At 41.8% G+C, this 18,154-nt stretch overlaps 1 protein-coding gene across 13 annotated transcripts in view; it reads left to right on the forward strand.

The window, feature by feature from the left end:
• CHD9 (chromodomain helicase DNA binding protein 9) overlaps window positions 1-18,154 on the forward strand; it is a 202,578-nt gene that overhangs the window by 127,082 nt on the left and 57,342 nt on the right. For 12 of the 13 annotated variants that reach the window (XM_050922495.1, XM_050922500.1, XM_050922499.1 and 9 more), the window contains 5 exons: window positions 5,021-5,231; window positions 9,768-9,963; window positions 11,467-11,634; window positions 12,688-12,867; window positions 16,124-16,234. In XM_050922495.1, coding sequence (XP_050778452.1) covers window positions 5,021-5,231; window positions 9,768-9,963; window positions 11,467-11,634; window positions 12,688-12,867; window positions 16,124-16,234 — 866 coding nt within the window. The remainder of the gene's footprint in view (window positions 1-5,020; window positions 5,232-9,767; window positions 9,964-11,466; window positions 11,635-12,687; window positions 12,868-16,123; window positions 16,235-18,154) is intronic. The other variant, XM_050922502.1, reaches the window with a different exon arrangement.

Genomic DNA, 18,154 nt, shown 5'->3' on the forward strand with positions numbered 1-18,154 from the left:
ATTATGCCTCCACCACAATCCATGGCTGATGATTTTTGGCAATTTCAAGACCTCACAAAGACATAGCTGACACTCTCTTCAAATTCCTCTTGAAGAGCTCAAGAATTCATAGCACAAGCTGTTTGATGTCTTGCAGTGAGCAACATCCTCCAAGGTGGTGTTGCCCATCAATGAGGGCTGCTAGATCTGGCTAAGATGGTGTGGCAGACTCCTGACATCCACATGTTAGCAGGTGGACAAGAGGTGGTATGTTCTCCTTAAGTATTTGGATCTTTTGTTCTCCTGCTCTCCACCTAACTCCCTAATGGTGGGGATGCAGTAAATGAGCTGGGGAGGCAGCACTTCTCTAAGTCTACCCCATGTGACAAGGACTAGAAAAGGCTGGATCTCTTTGTGTGAAAGTCTTGTTCGTCAGCAACCTTGCAGTTCAGGATCATGAATTAGAAGCGGTCATGGCCAAATATAATTTTACAAATTATAACAGATTAACAGCTTTTATTGAACATCTGCCTCAAGAACATAGGGAGCAATTCCAGTCCATCATCTCTGAGGACCGATTGGTGGCCGGAACTGCTCTTCAAGCGTCCTTAAGTGCTGTGGATACTGCTGCCGGTGTCTGTCTCCATGGCAGTGGTTATGCGCAGGGTATCATGGTTCCATATTTTGAGGTTTCTGAGAGAAGTACAGAAAACCCTGGAGGACTTTTCCTTCAGTGGTCATAAACTGTTCTTAGAAAACATGAGTCATTGCAGAATCTAAAGGACTCTTGGGTTACTTTACAATCCCTGGACAATATACATCTACAAATAATAAAGGGCTTAATAGGTCGCAGACTACCCAAAGATCGCATCCTGCTCAGTTTTCCAGATTCCATAAATTCACCGAACCACCCAGAAAGAGACACAGATTTCAGAGAAAGAGGGATCCCCAACTACTCTCTGTGACCACCTATCCACAGTTTGAATCCTCCTGTACCTCTAGCTATGCCAGTTAGCCCACCTCTCCCACTTTGGAGATTGCCTTGCTGGTGAAGATCAATCTTAGATCTAAGACTTCTAAACAAATTTGTAAAGTCTGAGAAGTTCAGGATGATAACTCTGGCAGCTATAATTCTTTCACGAGAGAAAGGGGATTGGTTTTTGGCCCTCGACCTACAAGATGCCTATTTTCATATAAAGATTCACTCATTGCACAGGAAATATCAACATTTCACTGTAGGCCGAGATCATTTTGAATACTGAGTGCTGCCCTTTCCTCAGTCTCATTGGTGTTCTCAAAAGTCCTGGCAGTAGTGGCCGCTTTCCTCCAACAAGAAGTGGTCCTCGTCTTCTTGTACCTTCGCAACCATTCCTACGAAGCAGTGCTATCTTCCATCTAGATGGCCCTTGCTCTGTACCAGGAGTTGGGTCTGCAGCTTAATGTAAAAAAAAAAGTCCATATTAACCCCTGTACAGAAGATACAGTTTATAGGGGCATATTTGGATTTGTTGACAGCCAGAGACTACCTTGCTTAATCAGATCTGTAACCTTGTCAGGTCTGGAATGAGCAATTCACGGGACCGTTGAACCACAATAGGAATTCGGTTCCTGGGACACATGGCAACTTGTACTTTTGGATCAATCATGCAGGCCTTCTGCTTCCAGGATTGGCTCAGAATGACCGATGTTCCAGTGAGAGACCCAATGGATAGACAGGTGACGATTTCTCTATATGTGAGAAACTCCTTAGATTGGTGGAAGGATCAACTCAATGTATTTGCGGGCGTCCCTTTCAGTCGCCCAGCCCCTTGGTGTCTGATGCATCACTGTTGGATTGGGGAACTCACCTCAATTTGTTGGAGCTCAGGGCTGTCAGGAATGCTTTCCTTCATTTCCTACTCCTCATCAGGGCAGATCAATTAGGATCACAGGAGACAACATATCCTGCATGTTCTATATCAACAAGCTTGGGGAGCAAGATCCTCCTTCAGCGTGCCAAACCCATGAAGCTATGGAATTGGTACATAGCTCATCAGATCCAAATTTCAGATCTACCCCCCAGATATTCAGAAGAACACAGCTGATGTCCTCAGCAGACACTTCTCACAGAATTATAAATGGGAACTAGACACCCAGTTTCTCCTCCTCGTATTCATAAGATGGGGACTACCAGAAGTGTATCTCTTCATGACCTATAGGAACAGGAAGTGTTCTCTTTTCTGCTCAAGAGGGGATTTGGGCCACCACTTCTTGGAAGAAGAGTCTGTTCTGTGCATTTCCTCCAAAGCTGCTGATACTAAGGGTGATGAAAATGATCAGACAGGACACAGACAGAGTTATCCTTACGGTGGTGACCTGGCTGAGACAAATTTGGTACCTGTTTCACCTGTGTATCCAACTATTGTTTGAACTTCCGTCCATTCCTCATCTCCTGCTATAGGATGTGGATCGTGTTTCATCCCAGCCTAGCAATTCTCTGCCTCAAGGTGTGGCTCTGCAATGGTTCATGGGGTTAGAATCCTCCTGCTCTACAGAAGTACAATGTGTTACTGAATAATAGAAAGAGATCAACCCGCACTACTTACCTGCAGAAATGGAAGAGATTCTTCCATTGGTGTTGTCGTTGTTGCCTCCTGCCTGATTCAGTGCCACTTTCAGTCATCCTGGATTATCTGTAGGATCTAAAGAAAGCAGGGTTATAAATTAGTCTGATTTAAGGTCCATCTGGCCACAATATCAGCCTTTCAACCTCTGGTAGAAGGATTCTCTGTATTTGCTCATCCAGTATTGTGTAGGTTTATTAAGGGTTTGGGGAATCTCTGTCCGCAGACTAGAAACCCTGCTTTAACCTGGGACCTCAGCCTTGTACTCAGTGACCTTATAACCCTCCATTTGAACCACTGGCAACCTGTTCTCTGTTGTATTTATCTATGAAGTTGGCCTTTTTAGTAGCTATCATGTAGGCTGTTGGATCAGGGAGATTGGAGCCTTGATGGCAGAACGCCCCCTTATAGTGTTATTTAAGGACAAGGTGTCTTTACATCCATACCCTAAATTCTTACCTAAGGTTCTATCAGAGTTCCACCTTAATCAGTCCATTCATTTTCCAGTGTTTTTCCCAAAGCCACATAGTTCTCTACATGTATTTTGTTTACATGCCCTAGCTGTTAGAAGGGTGTTGGCCTTCTGCTTAGATAGGATGAAGAAATTTTTAGGAAGTCACATAGGCTCTTCATTTCCTTTGCAGATAGATCAACAGGTCCTTGATGTCTGCTCAGAGACTATTGAGATGTATCTCTGGATGTATTATTGCTTTTTATGATGTTGTGAGTGCTCATTCCCTCCCAAAGGGTGTTAGCATATTCAGCCGGATCTTAAGCACGATCTACAACATTAAAAAAGAATGTACTAGTATCTGAAATGTATGGAGCCGCTACATGGGTTTCAGTACATACGTTTTCAAAACATTATGCCTTGATCCATTCCACCAGATCTGGCACTTGATTCTGCACTACTGTCTTCAGTCCTGAACTATTCTGAAGCTGCCTCCTCCATCTGAGAATATTGCCCCAAGTCACCTGAGGCGGAGCATTCATCAGAACGCTATTCGAAGAAGAAGTTGTTATTCGGTTTGTGTACTAATTGTGTTTCTTTAAGATGTGTCCACCTATGGGTGCTCCACTACCAGCCCTCCTTTGCCGTCAGCCTTGGACTGTTTCTTATGGGTAGTTTGGGTGGACAGAGAATTGAGGGTGGTTTCCCACATGCTAGATAGCCTTGGTATCTGCCAAGAGGAGGCACAGGGCCCATGCATGGTCTGAACGGACACAGCTAACTGAAAATTTCCAATCAAGGGTTTGAGAGGTGCATATGCACCTGAAGTGGAGCACTCATAGGAAGACACATCTCAAAGAACCTCAGTTACTCCACAAGGCGAGTAATTTTTTCTTTTCCATGGTCTCCTGATTTTTAAAAAACAAAATTGTTAGCTACCAGTGGCTTTGTTTTAATCGGTAATTACAATTGCATTGGTTATGAATGTTGTAGCTGTAAACCTATAGTGTGAAAAGCTAGTTTTGTGTTAATACAACATTTCTGAAACCTTCAGATTTCCTATGGGAGGAGACCAACTGCTGTTCCTTAAATTCCATTGTCTGAAACTGTGTGCCCAAATGTTTTCTATTTTTGTCAGAACTAACTTTAAAATGAATGAGTCCATTCAGCCCAAGTGTAACTTATTTGAAATCTGTAGCCATCAGAGGAGGTACATAAAATGTGAATTTGGCCTGAAGAATTTAGAGCCACTCAGAAAGATAAATTGACAGGTGTGATTATGTGCTCTGTTTCTTTAAGCCGTGTTTGTGTCGTCTTGATTTTGGACTGTTCTGAAGGCCAATGTGACCCCTCCCCTCAGCTTAGGCAGCCCATCCCTGGCTACGTATGGGTGTCTCCTCTCCTAGAATTTCTGCAGCACACATCTCCTGACCCCAAATATGCCCTTAAAGCCCCCAGCATTCCTCCTACAACAGGGTTTTCATGGCAGCCTTACTAGGGTTGTCAACTGTTTAATTGCACAAACTCAAACACACCTGCCCCGCTGCTTCCCCAAGGCCATGTCCCTGTCCCACTCCTTCCCCAAGGCCACCCGCCCACTCACTCCATCCCCCCTCCCTCCATTGCTCACTCCCCCCCCCTCACTTTCACTGGGCTGGAGAAGGGGAGTGAGCTGTGGGAGGGGTGCAGGCTCTTGGCTGGGGGGGGGGTGGGGCCGAGGGGTTTGCAGTGTGGGAAGGGGCTCCAGGCTGAGCTTGGAGCAGGGGGTTGGGATGTAGAAAGGGGTGCAGGATATGGGCTCTGGGAGGGAGTTTGGGTGCGGGAGAAGGCTCAGGGTTGGGGCAGGGGGTTGGGATGTGGGAGGGAGTTCGGGGTGTGGGTTCCAAGCTGGTAACCAAGCTGTGTGATCATTAACTTGTTGTGTGGGTAAAAAAAAAACCACATCCATTTCTTTTGAGAGTAGTCATACCTTTTTATTATTTGACAGGTGCTGAAGAGAAAATCCTTGGGGAGTTTAGGGAAACATATATCCCAGCTGCTCCTGATTTTCATCTACAAGCAATGATCCAGTCTGCTGGTAAATTGGTCCTCATTGATAAACTTCTTCCAAAAATGAAAGCAGGAGGCCATAAGGTGCTTATCTTCTCTCAAATGGTGCGCTGTCTTGACATCCTTGAGGACTACCTTATACATAAAAGGTAGAATGCTACATATTTCATAAACTCTTTGTGCTGTTCCCAACAGGGATATCTTTTTGATAAATGATTGCAACCTACTGAAATAAAAATAAGCAAAGTTGGTACCATTCTTATATAGACTTTGCATTTCATATATTTAATAACCTTTTATGATGCCAGTTTTATTTAGGACCATAGTTGTATGTTGGTTTTTTCCATGCCTGCTGTACAAATTAGCAATTACTCACAACTAGGAATTCAGTATCTTGTGTCAGTATCTTGATTTCAGTTCACATGACTTTGTGATATTGTTTAAAAATGTATATAAAAAGATGTTTATTGTTCTGTAAGCAGCATCTGAACAGGTTGACTCTTTTGAATGCCATAGAGGTATGAACTTGTTTGGCTTTGCTCTTTGGTTAGAATTGTCAGAATTAATACATGACAAAATGCATGACACGGGGAGCGTGGCTGACTGACAAAATGCCTGTGGATTATCTGCTGTGCCATTTTGTCTGATCAGCAAGGGCGAAAAAATGCTTGTGAAGCTTTCTATTGACAAACTAGATGGAAGGATAAACAAATGTAGATCTGGGATTAGGGTTTTTGACTTCTCGAGGGCTAATTTTAAAGAGTTAAGGAAATTAGTTAGGGAAGTGGATTGGATGGAGGAATTAGTGGATTTAAATGTGGAGGAGGCCTGGAATTACTTTAAGTCACAGCTGCGGAGACTGTCGGAAGCCTGCATCCCGAGAAAGGGGAAAAAAACCATGGGCAGGAGCTGTAGGCTAAACTGGATGAGCAAACAACTCAGAGAGGGGATTAGACAGAAGCAGAAAGCTTACAGGGAGTGGAAGGAAGGCAGGATCAGTAAGGAAAGCTACCTTGCTGAGGTCAGAACATGTAGGGATAAAGTGAGGAAGGCTAAAAGCCACATTGAACTGGAACTTGCAAAGGGAATCAAAACCAATAGTAAAAGGTTCTACAGCCACATAAATAAGAAGAAAACAAAGAAAGAAGAAGTGGGGCCGCTATACACTGAGGATGGAATGGAGGTTAAGGATAACCTAGGCATGGCCCAACATCTAAACAAGTACTTTGCCTCAGTTTTTAATAAGACTAGTGAGGAACCTTGCGATGATGGAGGGATGATAAACGGGAATGTGGATATGGAAGTGGATATTACCGCAACTGAGGTAGAGGCCGTACTTGAACAGCTCGATGGGACGAAGTCGGAGGGCCCGGACAATCTCCATCCCAGGATATTAAAGGAACTGGCGCGTGAAATTGCGAGCCCGTTAGCGAGAATTTTTAAGCAATCGATAAACTCGGGGGTTGTGCCGTATGACTGGAGGATTGCTAATGTAGTTCCTATTTTTAAGAAAGGGAATAAGAGTGATCCGGGTAATTATAGGCCTGTTAGCTTGACGTCTGTAGTATGTAAGGTCTTGGAAAAAATTTTAAGGGAGAAAGTAGTTAAGGACATAGAGGTCAATGGTAATTGTGACGAATTGCAACACGGATTTACTAAAGGTAGATCTTGCCAAACCAATCTGATCTCCTTCTTTGAGAAGGTGACGGATTACTTAGATAAAGGAAATGCGGTAGATATAATTTACCTAGATTTCAATAAGGCGTTCGACACGGTTCCGCACAGGGAGCTGTTAGTTAAATTGGAAAAGATGGGAGTGAATATGAAAGTTGTAAGGTGGATAAGGAACTGGTTAAAGGGGAGACTCCAGAGGGTCGTATTGAAAGGTGAACTGTCGGGCTGGAAGGAGGTCACCAGTGGAGTCCCTCAAGGATCGGTTTTGGGACCGATCTTATTTAACCTTTTTATTACTGACCTTGGCACAAAGAGCGGGAATGTGCTACTAAAGTTTGCGGATGACACGAAGCTGGGGGGTATTGCTAACACGGAGAAGGACAGGGATACTATTCAGGAAGATCTGAACCACCTTGTAAACTGGAGTAATAGAAATAGGATGAAATACAACAGTGAAAAGTGCAAGGTCATGCATTTAGGAATTAATAATAAGAATTTTGGATATATGTTGGGGGCGCATCAGTTGGAAGCGACGGAGGAGGAGAAGGACCTTGGGGTACTGGTTGATAGCAGGATGACTATGAGTCGCCAATGTGATACGGCTGTTAAAAAAGCAAATGCGATTTTGGGATGCATCAGGCGGGGTATTTCCTGCAAGGATAAGGAGGTGTTAGTACCATTATATAAGGCGTTGGTGAGACCCCATCTGGAATACTGTGTGCAGTTCTGGTGTCCCATGTTCAAGAAGGATGAATTCAAACTGGAACAGGTTCAGAGACGGGCTACAAGGATGATCCGAGGAATGGAAAAACTGCCTTATGAAAGGAGACTCAAAGAGCTTGGCTTGTTTAGCCTGGCCAAAAGAAGGCTGCGGGGGGATATGCTCGCTCTATATAAATATATCAGGGGGGTTAACGTTAGGGAGGGAGAGGAATTATTTAAGTTTAGTACTAATGTAGACACGAGGACGAATGGGTATAAACTGGATATTAGGAAGTTTAGACTTGAAATTAGACGAAGGTTTCTGACCATTAAGGGAGTGAAGTTCTGGAATAGCCTTCCGAGGGAAGTAGTGGGGGCAAAAGACTTTCCTGGCTTTAAGACAAAGCTTGATAAGTATATGGAGGGGATGTTATGATAGGATCATTAATTTGGGCAATTGATCTTGAATTACCACCAGACAGGTCTGCTCAATGGTCTGCGGGGAGATGTTGGATGCGATGGGTACTGAGTTGCTGCAGAGAATTCCTTCTTGGGTGCTAGCTGGTGACTCTTGCCCACATGCTCAGGGTTTAGCTGATCGCCATATTTGGGGTCGGGAAGGAATTTTCCTCCAGGGCGGATTGGCAGGTGCCCTGGAGGTTTTTCGCCTTCCCCTGCAGCGTGGGGCACAGGTCGCTTGCTGGTGGTTTCCCTGCAGCTTGAGGTCTTCAAACCATTTTTGAGGATTTCAATAACTCGGTCCTGGGATAGGGGTTGTTATAAAATTGGATGGGTGGGGTTCTGTGGCCTGCCTTGTGCAGGAGGTCAGACTAGATGATCAGATTGGTCCCTTCTGACCTATGAGTCTATGAGTCTATAATTAAATACAAATTTTGCAGCTTACTCCACTTACCACGTGCAGAGAAATGTTTCTACTGTTTAAGGGGTGGGAGTAAAGCACATATATTTTGATACTACATCAAGAGTACAAGAGTCTTTGTAATTATAAAAGTTAAGAAAGCAGCAATAATTTAACTAGGTTTAAGGAAAACATAATTTCACTGGTGCCTCTTTAAAGACTTTTTTTGGGGGTGTGGTGACTTTATTCTTGTTCCAGTTTGCTTGGTCTTGAGAGATTGATGGAACAAAATTATTAGTTTAATAGAAATCAATCCTGTTACAGTTAGGCTAATATTCAACACTTTGCAAAAAAAAAAAAAAAAAAAAAAAAAAAAAAAAAGTAAGCTAATCAAATATAAACTAGGCTAAAATGTAAAGAGAGACTAATTTATTTTTAGAAGGAATACTTGTTCACAGTCCAAATACTGGTTTGTCAAATGACAGTTATCTAAACATTGCTTTGTACTGATTACCCAATAATCCCATATGTGATGAGACAATTTAGCATATTACAATCCGAAATCAAAGTATGTTATAATTTTCACTCACTTTGTGAGCCCTGTTAAACATTTGAAATGTGGTAGACGGCTCCAGAGGGAGGGGGGAGCACATGCATGTAAATTTGGGGATGGAGCACCACTGCTTCCTATTGGCCAACCAGAGGAAAATGAGAGCTGACTAACTCCTTGTCCTCCCCCTATTAATTTAAACTTCTGCCTGCATCTTTTGGAGCCTCCTGTCCCGTTTCGCTGCTCTACCCTCCGTCCCTGTAATTGTAGCATAGGATCTGTGTTTTTAGGATGATCACGTTTCGGTGTGAAGGGAGTTTTTCCTGTTGAGGCCAAATTGTCAGAGGCCTGATGGTTTTTTTCACCTTCCTTGCAGCATCATGGAGATACAGTTTAATTAAATAGACACAAGACTTAGAAATCAATACTAGTCATTTGTAGGAATGTTTAATTTGTCGCAACTTGCGACCAGTATCCAGTATGGCTAAAGGCCAAATGGCCAGCTCCCACAAGTAAAAGAGACATGAAATTTCATTGGTGGACCTTAGGCCTATGGGAGAAGGAAAGACATGAAGGCTTTGCAGACCGAGATTTCACTTTTGATACCATCTCTGGGAGTATGAGAGATGATTCAAAAGTGTGGGCTGAGTTACAGTTTATATGGTGGGAGCTCTGTAATCCCCTTGTTGGATCCAGTTAAGTGACTGGTGCATGCAAGTCAGGGCAGATAGCACAGTTCCCCAGTGTTAAGGTAAGAAAGTTGCAGCCATATCCTGATCAGTGCTGTTCATAAAAGGTAAGTAGAAAGCAAAGATAACTTTTTTCCATTGTAGATAACAGATAAGTGTGCTTTTGTAATACCTGTTTTTCTAAATAAGGGGTTTCATTTGCGTTTTCTAGGTACTTATATGAAAGAATTGATGGGAGAGTGAGAGGAAATCTGAGGCAAGCTGCTATTGATCGGTTTAGCAAACGAGACTCTGATCGGTTTGTGTTTCTTCTGTGTACCAGAGCTGGTGGATTGGGCATTAATTTGACTGCAGCTGATACATGTATAATTTTTGATTCTGACTGGAATCCTCAGAATGATCTCCAGGTAAATTCATTTGAGTTTATAACTGGAGCATAAAAAACACCATGCTGTATATTTCAGTAACAGTAGAACAGAACTTTTTTTAACAATAGGGTTACAGTATACAAACAGAAGATCAAGTGTATTTGGCTGAGCTGTCTCTTCTATAATCACAGCTATGTTTTTCACCCAACTTTCTATAATTGTCTTGAAATCTGAATACAAATGTAAATTTTGTAAGGCTTCTTCCTTTAACTTTTCCTGTTTCTCCCCCAAAAATGTTCAAAATAGACTTTTTCTGTATTCATTTAATAAAATTAGTTCTTTGCTTAAATAATAATAAATTTGCAATATATAAAGTGCAACACAGGTAAACTATTAGTCAGATTATAAAACTCTGAAGGTTTTGAGGATATCACAGAACACAGCGGGGACAGATTTTACTCTCTCATACACTAATTAATTGAATAAATGTTAATGAGACTGCTATGGATTTATAATAATAGAGCTAGAGAAGAATTTGGGCCTATGCTAAGGTTCAGTTATTTCTGTGGTGCTCATAGTTTTAGAGAAGGAATGGGAATGATTTTCAGAAACTATCCACACACAAAAATTGCAGTGGAAAGGTGCCACAGGACTCTTTGTTGCTTTGAGTGGAAAGCCAGTGGCTATTCATTATCAGTGCAGAAAAATTGCCTGGTGTAAATAATAGAGAAAAGTTAATAATGTATATGAAGTGAAGAAATAGATACAATGATGGAATTTTAATTAGAGGTATGGCATGTAAGAATAGGAACAAAGTGTCTCCTTAGTACATGATGCTCTTTAGATTACAGCTGGGATTTGGCATACAATTGTGGACACTCTACTGCATATCATATAGAATAACTGAAGGTTGCATCAAGAGGACTATATAGTATATAAAAAGGAATTGTAGGGAGTACACAGAAGAGAGATTTGAAATATGTACAAGTTCAGAAAACTGAGGTTATCTATTAAGGACACAGGAGAAGAAAGAGAGGACTCTGTTAATACAATTAGATAAAAGAATAATGCAAAGATGGAGAGATTTCTCATCACTTATTAAAACTAGAAATAATTGATTAAAATTGAAAGTAGAAACCTTCAGCTTAGAGTAGCACAAAAAATTTCAATTGTAAGATCACCTAGAAAATAGATTGAATTTAAGGAAGAGGAAGTGGAATCAAAATCTCACAAATCCTCAAGTCACTTTCTGTCTAGCATCTGTGGAGAGATCAGTACTGTGAAAAAAATATACATAGGATTCATTTATGAGATAAATAACATATCACCTGCATCCTGCCTGCTAATCTGTCTTTCCAATACTACTTCTAACTTTCCAAACCTCTGCTATATTTGTACAACTTACATTTAAAAACATTGATTGTTTTCAAGTTGACTGTGTCCCTTTAAGATTACTTTATAGTGGAGCAGGTTTCTTAGAAGAAGGAATATATCTTGCTCTTAGGCAGAAATCTAATTTTATTTTTGTTCCGTCTTTCAAAGGCCCAAGCCCGTTGTCACAGGATTGGTCAGAACAAAGCAGTAAAGGTCTACAGATTGATAACTCGGAACTCATATGAGAGAGAGATGTTTGACAGAGCAAGTCTGAAATTGGGTCTGGATAAAGCTGTTTTACAGAGCATGAGTGGAAGAGAAAATAGTGTTGGTGGTGTATGTAGACTTTTTGCTTTTGGTCAGAATAATTACCATGTTTAAAGCTACTTTTGTTATTGCAAGGGAACAGGTTAATTAATTTTAACTTTTTTCTTAGATTTTTCTTTTTTTAATTGTGTGCATAGCTATGTGATGTTTCCTGATGAAGGCAAAGATGAACATTTGGAAATCTCTTCTAAAGCTTACCCATAAATTTGGTTTGAACTCTTAAGCAGACTACTTCCTCCATCTTTCCTTGTTAAACCACAGGGTAGATAATTGCTTTGGTGATGTATCTGAAAGAGTGACATATTTTGCTTACCATATTTTTTTTAAATGGTGTAGGCTTTATTTATTTGTTATTTGTAGAGATTATACCAAACCACGAACCTAGAATCATTAAAATATTATGCTTCAGATTTCACAACATCCGTTACAGATTCTGCAGAACAGTGAGACAGGATTCCTATCTCATTTCCTATGCAGCTTTCCATTTGTATGGAAGAAGGCAGGACTGCATTAGCTCCACAATCAAATTTTGATAAATCATAGTTTGGTATTTTTTACTCCACCTACATTTTATTACATGGGGTTTTTTTTTTAAAAATAAAACTTGCCTTCACTTTATTTTTATATCCTTCTATATGAGTGTAAGCAGTAGCCTTAATACAGAAGGAGTTAATTGAGTTATACAAGTGATCATATACATCTTTAGATATTGATTAAACTAGTGCACAAAGCTATTTTTTCCAAAGTCCCCCATTAGTCATTACATTGAATAAAGCCCTGATTCATCAAAGTACTCACTAGTTGCCCAAATGTAGAAGCAAGGGTGCATGAAATATGTTATAATGATATTTATATATATTTAATATAATTGTATTTATAAATTTAATTGTTTTTAATTATAAAAAGGTAGATACTAAATCTACAAATCCGGAAAGCTAACTTAATTATCAAAATATTGGTTATGGAAGTAGGTAGAAAAAATACTGCACATATGCTAGTAAGAATTTTTTTATCAATTTTTACAACAAATTAAAACAAAAACACCTTCAATAATTTGTACAGATCCAACAGCTTTCCAAAAAAGAGATAGAAGACCTGCTTCGAAGAGGTGCCTATGGTGCTATTATGGATGAAGAGGATGAGGGCTCTAAATTCTGTGAAGAAGACATAGACCAAATCTTGCAGCGCCGTACGAAAACCATCACAATTGAATCAGAAGGAAGGGGTTCAACATTTGCCAAGGTACAGTAGCAGCAACTTGTTTTCCATTTGATCATGTTACTCTGCCCTTTATTTAAGAACTTTCTTATTGTTGCTTTGGTTCAGAATGTGAGATTTGTAGAACTTTGTGTCAGTGAAGAATTTCATGGGACTGTTCGTTTTTAAAATATGAAGCCCACGTTGCATCTGTTCTTTTGCATGCACACCCTTGTCTACTTTACGTGTTGTGCATGTACCCCAGAGAAATTCTGCATGCTAATCTTGCTGTAGAGAAACCTATATGGACATGTGCACATAGAAAAATCTCTGACTGGCATGGTATACGTTGAGTAAATTGCATGCTCAAAAGTATGAAACTATGTGCTGGCATAACAATAGCTGTGTACTCCTGGTGTTGCTTTTTTTTTTTTTTTTTAATGAGTACTAATGTATGTTTGAGATAGAGGATGTACAGTTACTGAGAATACTATAACTTTGCTTCGCTTTATTCATACACTCGGTACATAAACTAAGACAGTCATTGCAGGTGTAAAGCACAGATGAGCAAATAAACATTGAATGGGATTAAAGGATAACTGTCAGGTTTATACTGGAAATACAGGAGCAAATCTTTATCCGTATTGTTTTCTTGTTAGGTATTTGAAAAGCAAAGCAAGGATGGTTGTATAGGAGAGGAAATGAAGAGCTATAAAATGTCAGAAAAGAAAATGAGGGTGTGGGACAAGGATAGAATTGGGGAAAATATTTCCATACTAATTTCTTACTGGTGCTAGAGACGGCTTTTACATCTAAGACAGAAAATAGAATATACTCTATGCTGGTTATTGGCAAGGGCCATGCTTGTGGCCCTTTTTATGGCTACTTCTAATTGTATTAATTTAAACCTCTTTGTTTAAAATGATTCCCTTGAAAATAATTTTAAAGCATTTTTTTATTGCAAGAATGAATACAAACAGTATGAATTATGGGGAGTTATAAACTTTCTCATACTGGTTAGGCTACTGACATCTAACACTCACTATAGCAGACAGAAGTGGCAGAAATAAAAAGAACGAAAAAGAGTGAGGGGGACAGAAGAACTTAGCTTTCTGTGTCTCTCAGAATATGCATGTAGTTACATTGATAGAGGATCCATTTAATCTTATTGATTGTGGAATTAGGTTTCTCTTGTGAAAACTAGTCTTAGGAAAGAAGAATCAGGAAGCTTAATGCTATCATATCTTTATGAGAACAACCAAAAAGTATTTTTATACTTAATTGACCTTTTCTTTCCATGACAGTGTTATTTGCATTTCTGTCTTTGACATTAAACTGCCCCGGGCCCCTAATATAAATGACATGGGGCTGGAAATCAGAACATTCTCTTAAAGTACTCCACTTAAATGAATCCTGAATGGCTATGTCTACACTTACTGGGGATAGACACTGCTGCGATCGATTTAGCGGGGCTAGTGAAGATCCCCTAAATTGACCGCAGAGTGCTCTCCGGTCGACTCTGGTACTCCTCCCAAACGAGAAGATTAAGGTAAGTCAACAGGAGAGCATCTCTCATTGATGCAACGTGATGTAGATACTGCATTAAGTTGACCTAAGTTACGATGACTGCTGCTACATTATTCATGAATGTAGCTGCAGTGGTGTAACTTAGGTTAACTTACCCTGGTAGTGTAGACAAGACCTATGTAAGATGAAATCCATTTGGTGATGTGGCCTTTTCAGAGAGTTCTTATCTCCGTTATACTAAATTAGTCATAGGAATTAAAAGCAGCAAAGACTTCCTAGGGTCATCTAGTCCTTCCTCCCTACCAGTGCTGAGTAGTTCCTTATGTTAAAATGATTACTACTCTGCCTTTCCTGCTTTAAATGTTATGAGGGAAATACACTTATGAAAATTCCACTCCAGGTTTCTCCTGAAGATTCAGGTGATATTTTGAGGGATGATTGTGGAGTCATAGCCATGTAGTTGTTGTTTTGTTTTTTTTTACAAAATTGACAAGTTACAGACACTACTGATTCATTCGCTTTACATACAAATATAAAGGTTTAGGTCCTGATCCTGCAGTGGGCTCAATTCAGGTGAAACCCTGTGCCGAAATGGAGCTAAATGTAAAATCAGGGCCTTAGTTGGATTTTGTCTGCATGTTCAGAATTCTTTGTATCCTGCCTGTAATTTTTCCTTTGCTATAATATGCATAGCAGTGAGACCTTGCTGTTTGTCTTGTGTATCCTAAGTTACATGATACGTAGAATAAATAAGATTTTTAGACACTCCATCCAACTTTTTTTTTTTTTTTTTTTTCAAACACTAGTCTGCCTCTCATCTGAAACATTTCTAATGACTGCACCTTAAAGTTTTCCAGGCTTGCTGAAGAAAGGTAGCAGCTTTTTATGGCTTGGGGGGGTGGTGGTTGGGGAAAGTAGGTCAGAAACTGCTGGAAAAGGGAATGTAAGGGGTGGAAGGCTTTAATGGTGCATTATGTGAAGGCACATTAGTTATGATGTGTTAGTTAGAGTAGCCTATTCTCTATGTTGTTACCTCAAGATCTCTTTGGCAGTCACATGGAGATCTATATAATTTTTACCAAACATAAATCTTAATTAGACGCATGATTGTAGGACAGGTCTGGATTCAAATTGTCTTTGTGAGATTTCTTTTCAAAATGCACGGTCCAGCTCTTGTTTTCTTTCCTCTGATCTTATGGCATGTTTTTGGTCAAGGATATACTGCAGTTGGTTATTTTAAATAGTTTCTTTTTTGTAATGTCTTTTAGAGGATGCTGTCCATCTCTTTTCTGTGCATGGGAATATTTTTGCTGCTGCTGTTCTGCCAGTATTATGTATTTAATTAAATGTTCTGATCCCTTTAAGGAACTGGGAGTATCTTCTAAATAGAGAAACCCTTCTAACTCTGCAAGCTCAGTCAGCATGTACATGTTTTAGCAACATTTTCGAGCACAAATCAGTAATAATCCTGAAATATTGTTCTCAGCAGTTTATATCTTGTCCACCAGCTAGCCCCTGGCAGTCAGGATGTACTCGCTTAGTGCTTTTAGTCAGTACCAAATTGATGGAAGCTACAATGTTTTTTAGAAGCTCCTCTCTTAGTTAGCTGCTGCCTTAATTTTCTATAAATTTATGTGACTTTGAAGCATTTTTGATGCACACATCGAATGTGAGGGGCTTAGTATTTAAAAAGAATAATTTGGTGTATGTTTAACATAATCATTCTGTATTGCAGTTTTGTGACATTAATGAAATATGATGATGTTTACTGCAGGCTAGTTTTGTTGCATCCGGAAATAGGACTGATATTTCATTAGATGATCCCAACTTCTGGCAGAAATGGGCCAAAAAGGCAGAAATAGATATAGATACCATCAGTGGTAGAGTAAGTATTTTTTATGTGTGAATATTTTCATTTGTGTACATGCTTTTTAATGGTCCTTTTTGGCTTTCTCACAATCATGTTGCTCATTTGGATTGAATATTCAGCAGATTGAACTATCAAATTACCACCTTAATATTAAAACCTTTTGGCCTTTAAGGAGAGCAGTGTTGGATTTATGAAACTTTTTCAACCAACACCTAAACTAGTCATCACACTTGTTATTTTAAATTGACTTCTTTGGTTAATCGGCAGCTTTGGGGCTTTTCTAATGTAAATCTGGTTCTTCTTCGAGTGGTTGTTCATGTCCATTCAAAGTAGGTTTGCGTGCGCCATGTGCACGCCAGCCGGAAGATTTTCCCCTAGCAGTGTCCGTAGGGTCGGCCCTGGCGCTCCCTGGAATGGCGCCACTACGGTGCCCTATAAAGGGGCCCGCCGACCCTCCACCCCCTCAGTTCCTTCTTACCGCCGGTGATGGCTAGCTGGAACTTCTCTTGCGCATAGCAAGTTAGCCGTGTCCTATCCTTGTGTATAGTCCATCTATATAGTTGCATAATAGTTAGTTTACTTAGGTCATTGTATATAGTTCTTGGTAGTTGTGGGGTCCCCCCCCCCAAGTTTTCGTTGCCCGCTGGGGCACTCCCGGGTCTCTCGGGTTTAAACTCTGCAAGAACTGCGGGAAATTCATGCCCAAGAGTGACCCACACTCTGCTTGTTTGAGGTGCCTCGGAGAGAGCCACCAAAAGGACCGGTGCTCTATCTGCAGAGGCTTCCGCCGGAGAACGCTCAAAGACTTAGAGTCATCCTAATGGAGGCTGCCCTGCGGCCACCCTCGGACCCAGAACCAGCCGAGGCGGTGCCCAGCACGTCTTCCTTGGTGTGGAGCGTCCCAGCATCAGGACTTAGGGCCCAACCCAAGTGGTCTAAAAGCCGGCACCGGAAGTCGGCCTCAGTGCGGCACTGCTCACCGTCGCCGGTTCCCGCTAAGAAGAGAAATCCGGTGAGGGAACGGTCCCCCCACCAGGACCCGAGACCGACGCCATCCGCGGGTGCAAGTGAACAGGCTGGGCTACAGCCCTCGGCTGCTCCATCAACTCCTGCACCGCAGAGAGGATGGTTGAGTCTGGACCGGCCTAGATCGCCGGAGCTCAACGGACATTTGAGCCTCCCTTCAAAACTGGAGGCATTCGAGGCGGCCTCAGACTTGATGGGACTCCCGGCGTTGGCCTCCCTGCACTGTAGGAAGTTGTGTACTGCGGCCCATCCCCCAGTACAATCGAGGGGCAAGCCAGCCATGCTGTCGCCTCTCTCCCCACACCACGCCGCTAAGATGGCACCTGGCCAAATAAGAGGCTCCCTGCCTCCTCAGCACTGCTTTCCAGTGGTTCTGGGTGCTGTTCCTCCCAGGTCCTGATACTCAGAGGCAGACTCCTATCGCTCTAGCCAGTCGCGGAGCAGGAGATTGGTTTCGGGGGTGAGCCACCAGCGTTACCCACAGTGGCAGCAGCAATGGCATCCGCCCTCGCAGTGGCCGCTTTGGACCCCCTGGGCCTACCACCAGTCGGTAGGCCAGGCGTTTGGTCCTCAATCAAGGTCTGCCTCGGTGTCCTCGGCATCGGTGGTCCTGGCGCAGCTCCCTCCTCCACTGGCACCATCGTCGGGCAAGGGTGTGCCATATCCAAGTTCAGCACCCCCTAGCCGGGCAGCGGCACCAGCAGCGGCTACAGTTCGGGCTCAGCAGGCAGCGCCCGATACGCCAAGCCGCTCACTGGTGACCCCGGTACCGGTCGCAGTGCCGCATTTAGAATCGGAACCATCCGCGCAACCCACAGTACTGTGTGCTGCAGGACCCCGAAGGACTGCACGCATCGGAGGAAGAGCCGATCCATGTAATTTCCTCGTCTTCCTCACCGGATGAAGCGG

Source organism: Gopherus flavomarginatus, chromosome 14 (assembly GCF_025201925.1).
Source record: "Gopherus flavomarginatus isolate rGopFla2 chromosome 14, rGopFla2.mat.asm, whole genome shotgun sequence".
Taxonomy (NCBI): domain Eukaryota; kingdom Metazoa; phylum Chordata; order Testudines; family Testudinidae; genus Gopherus; species Gopherus flavomarginatus.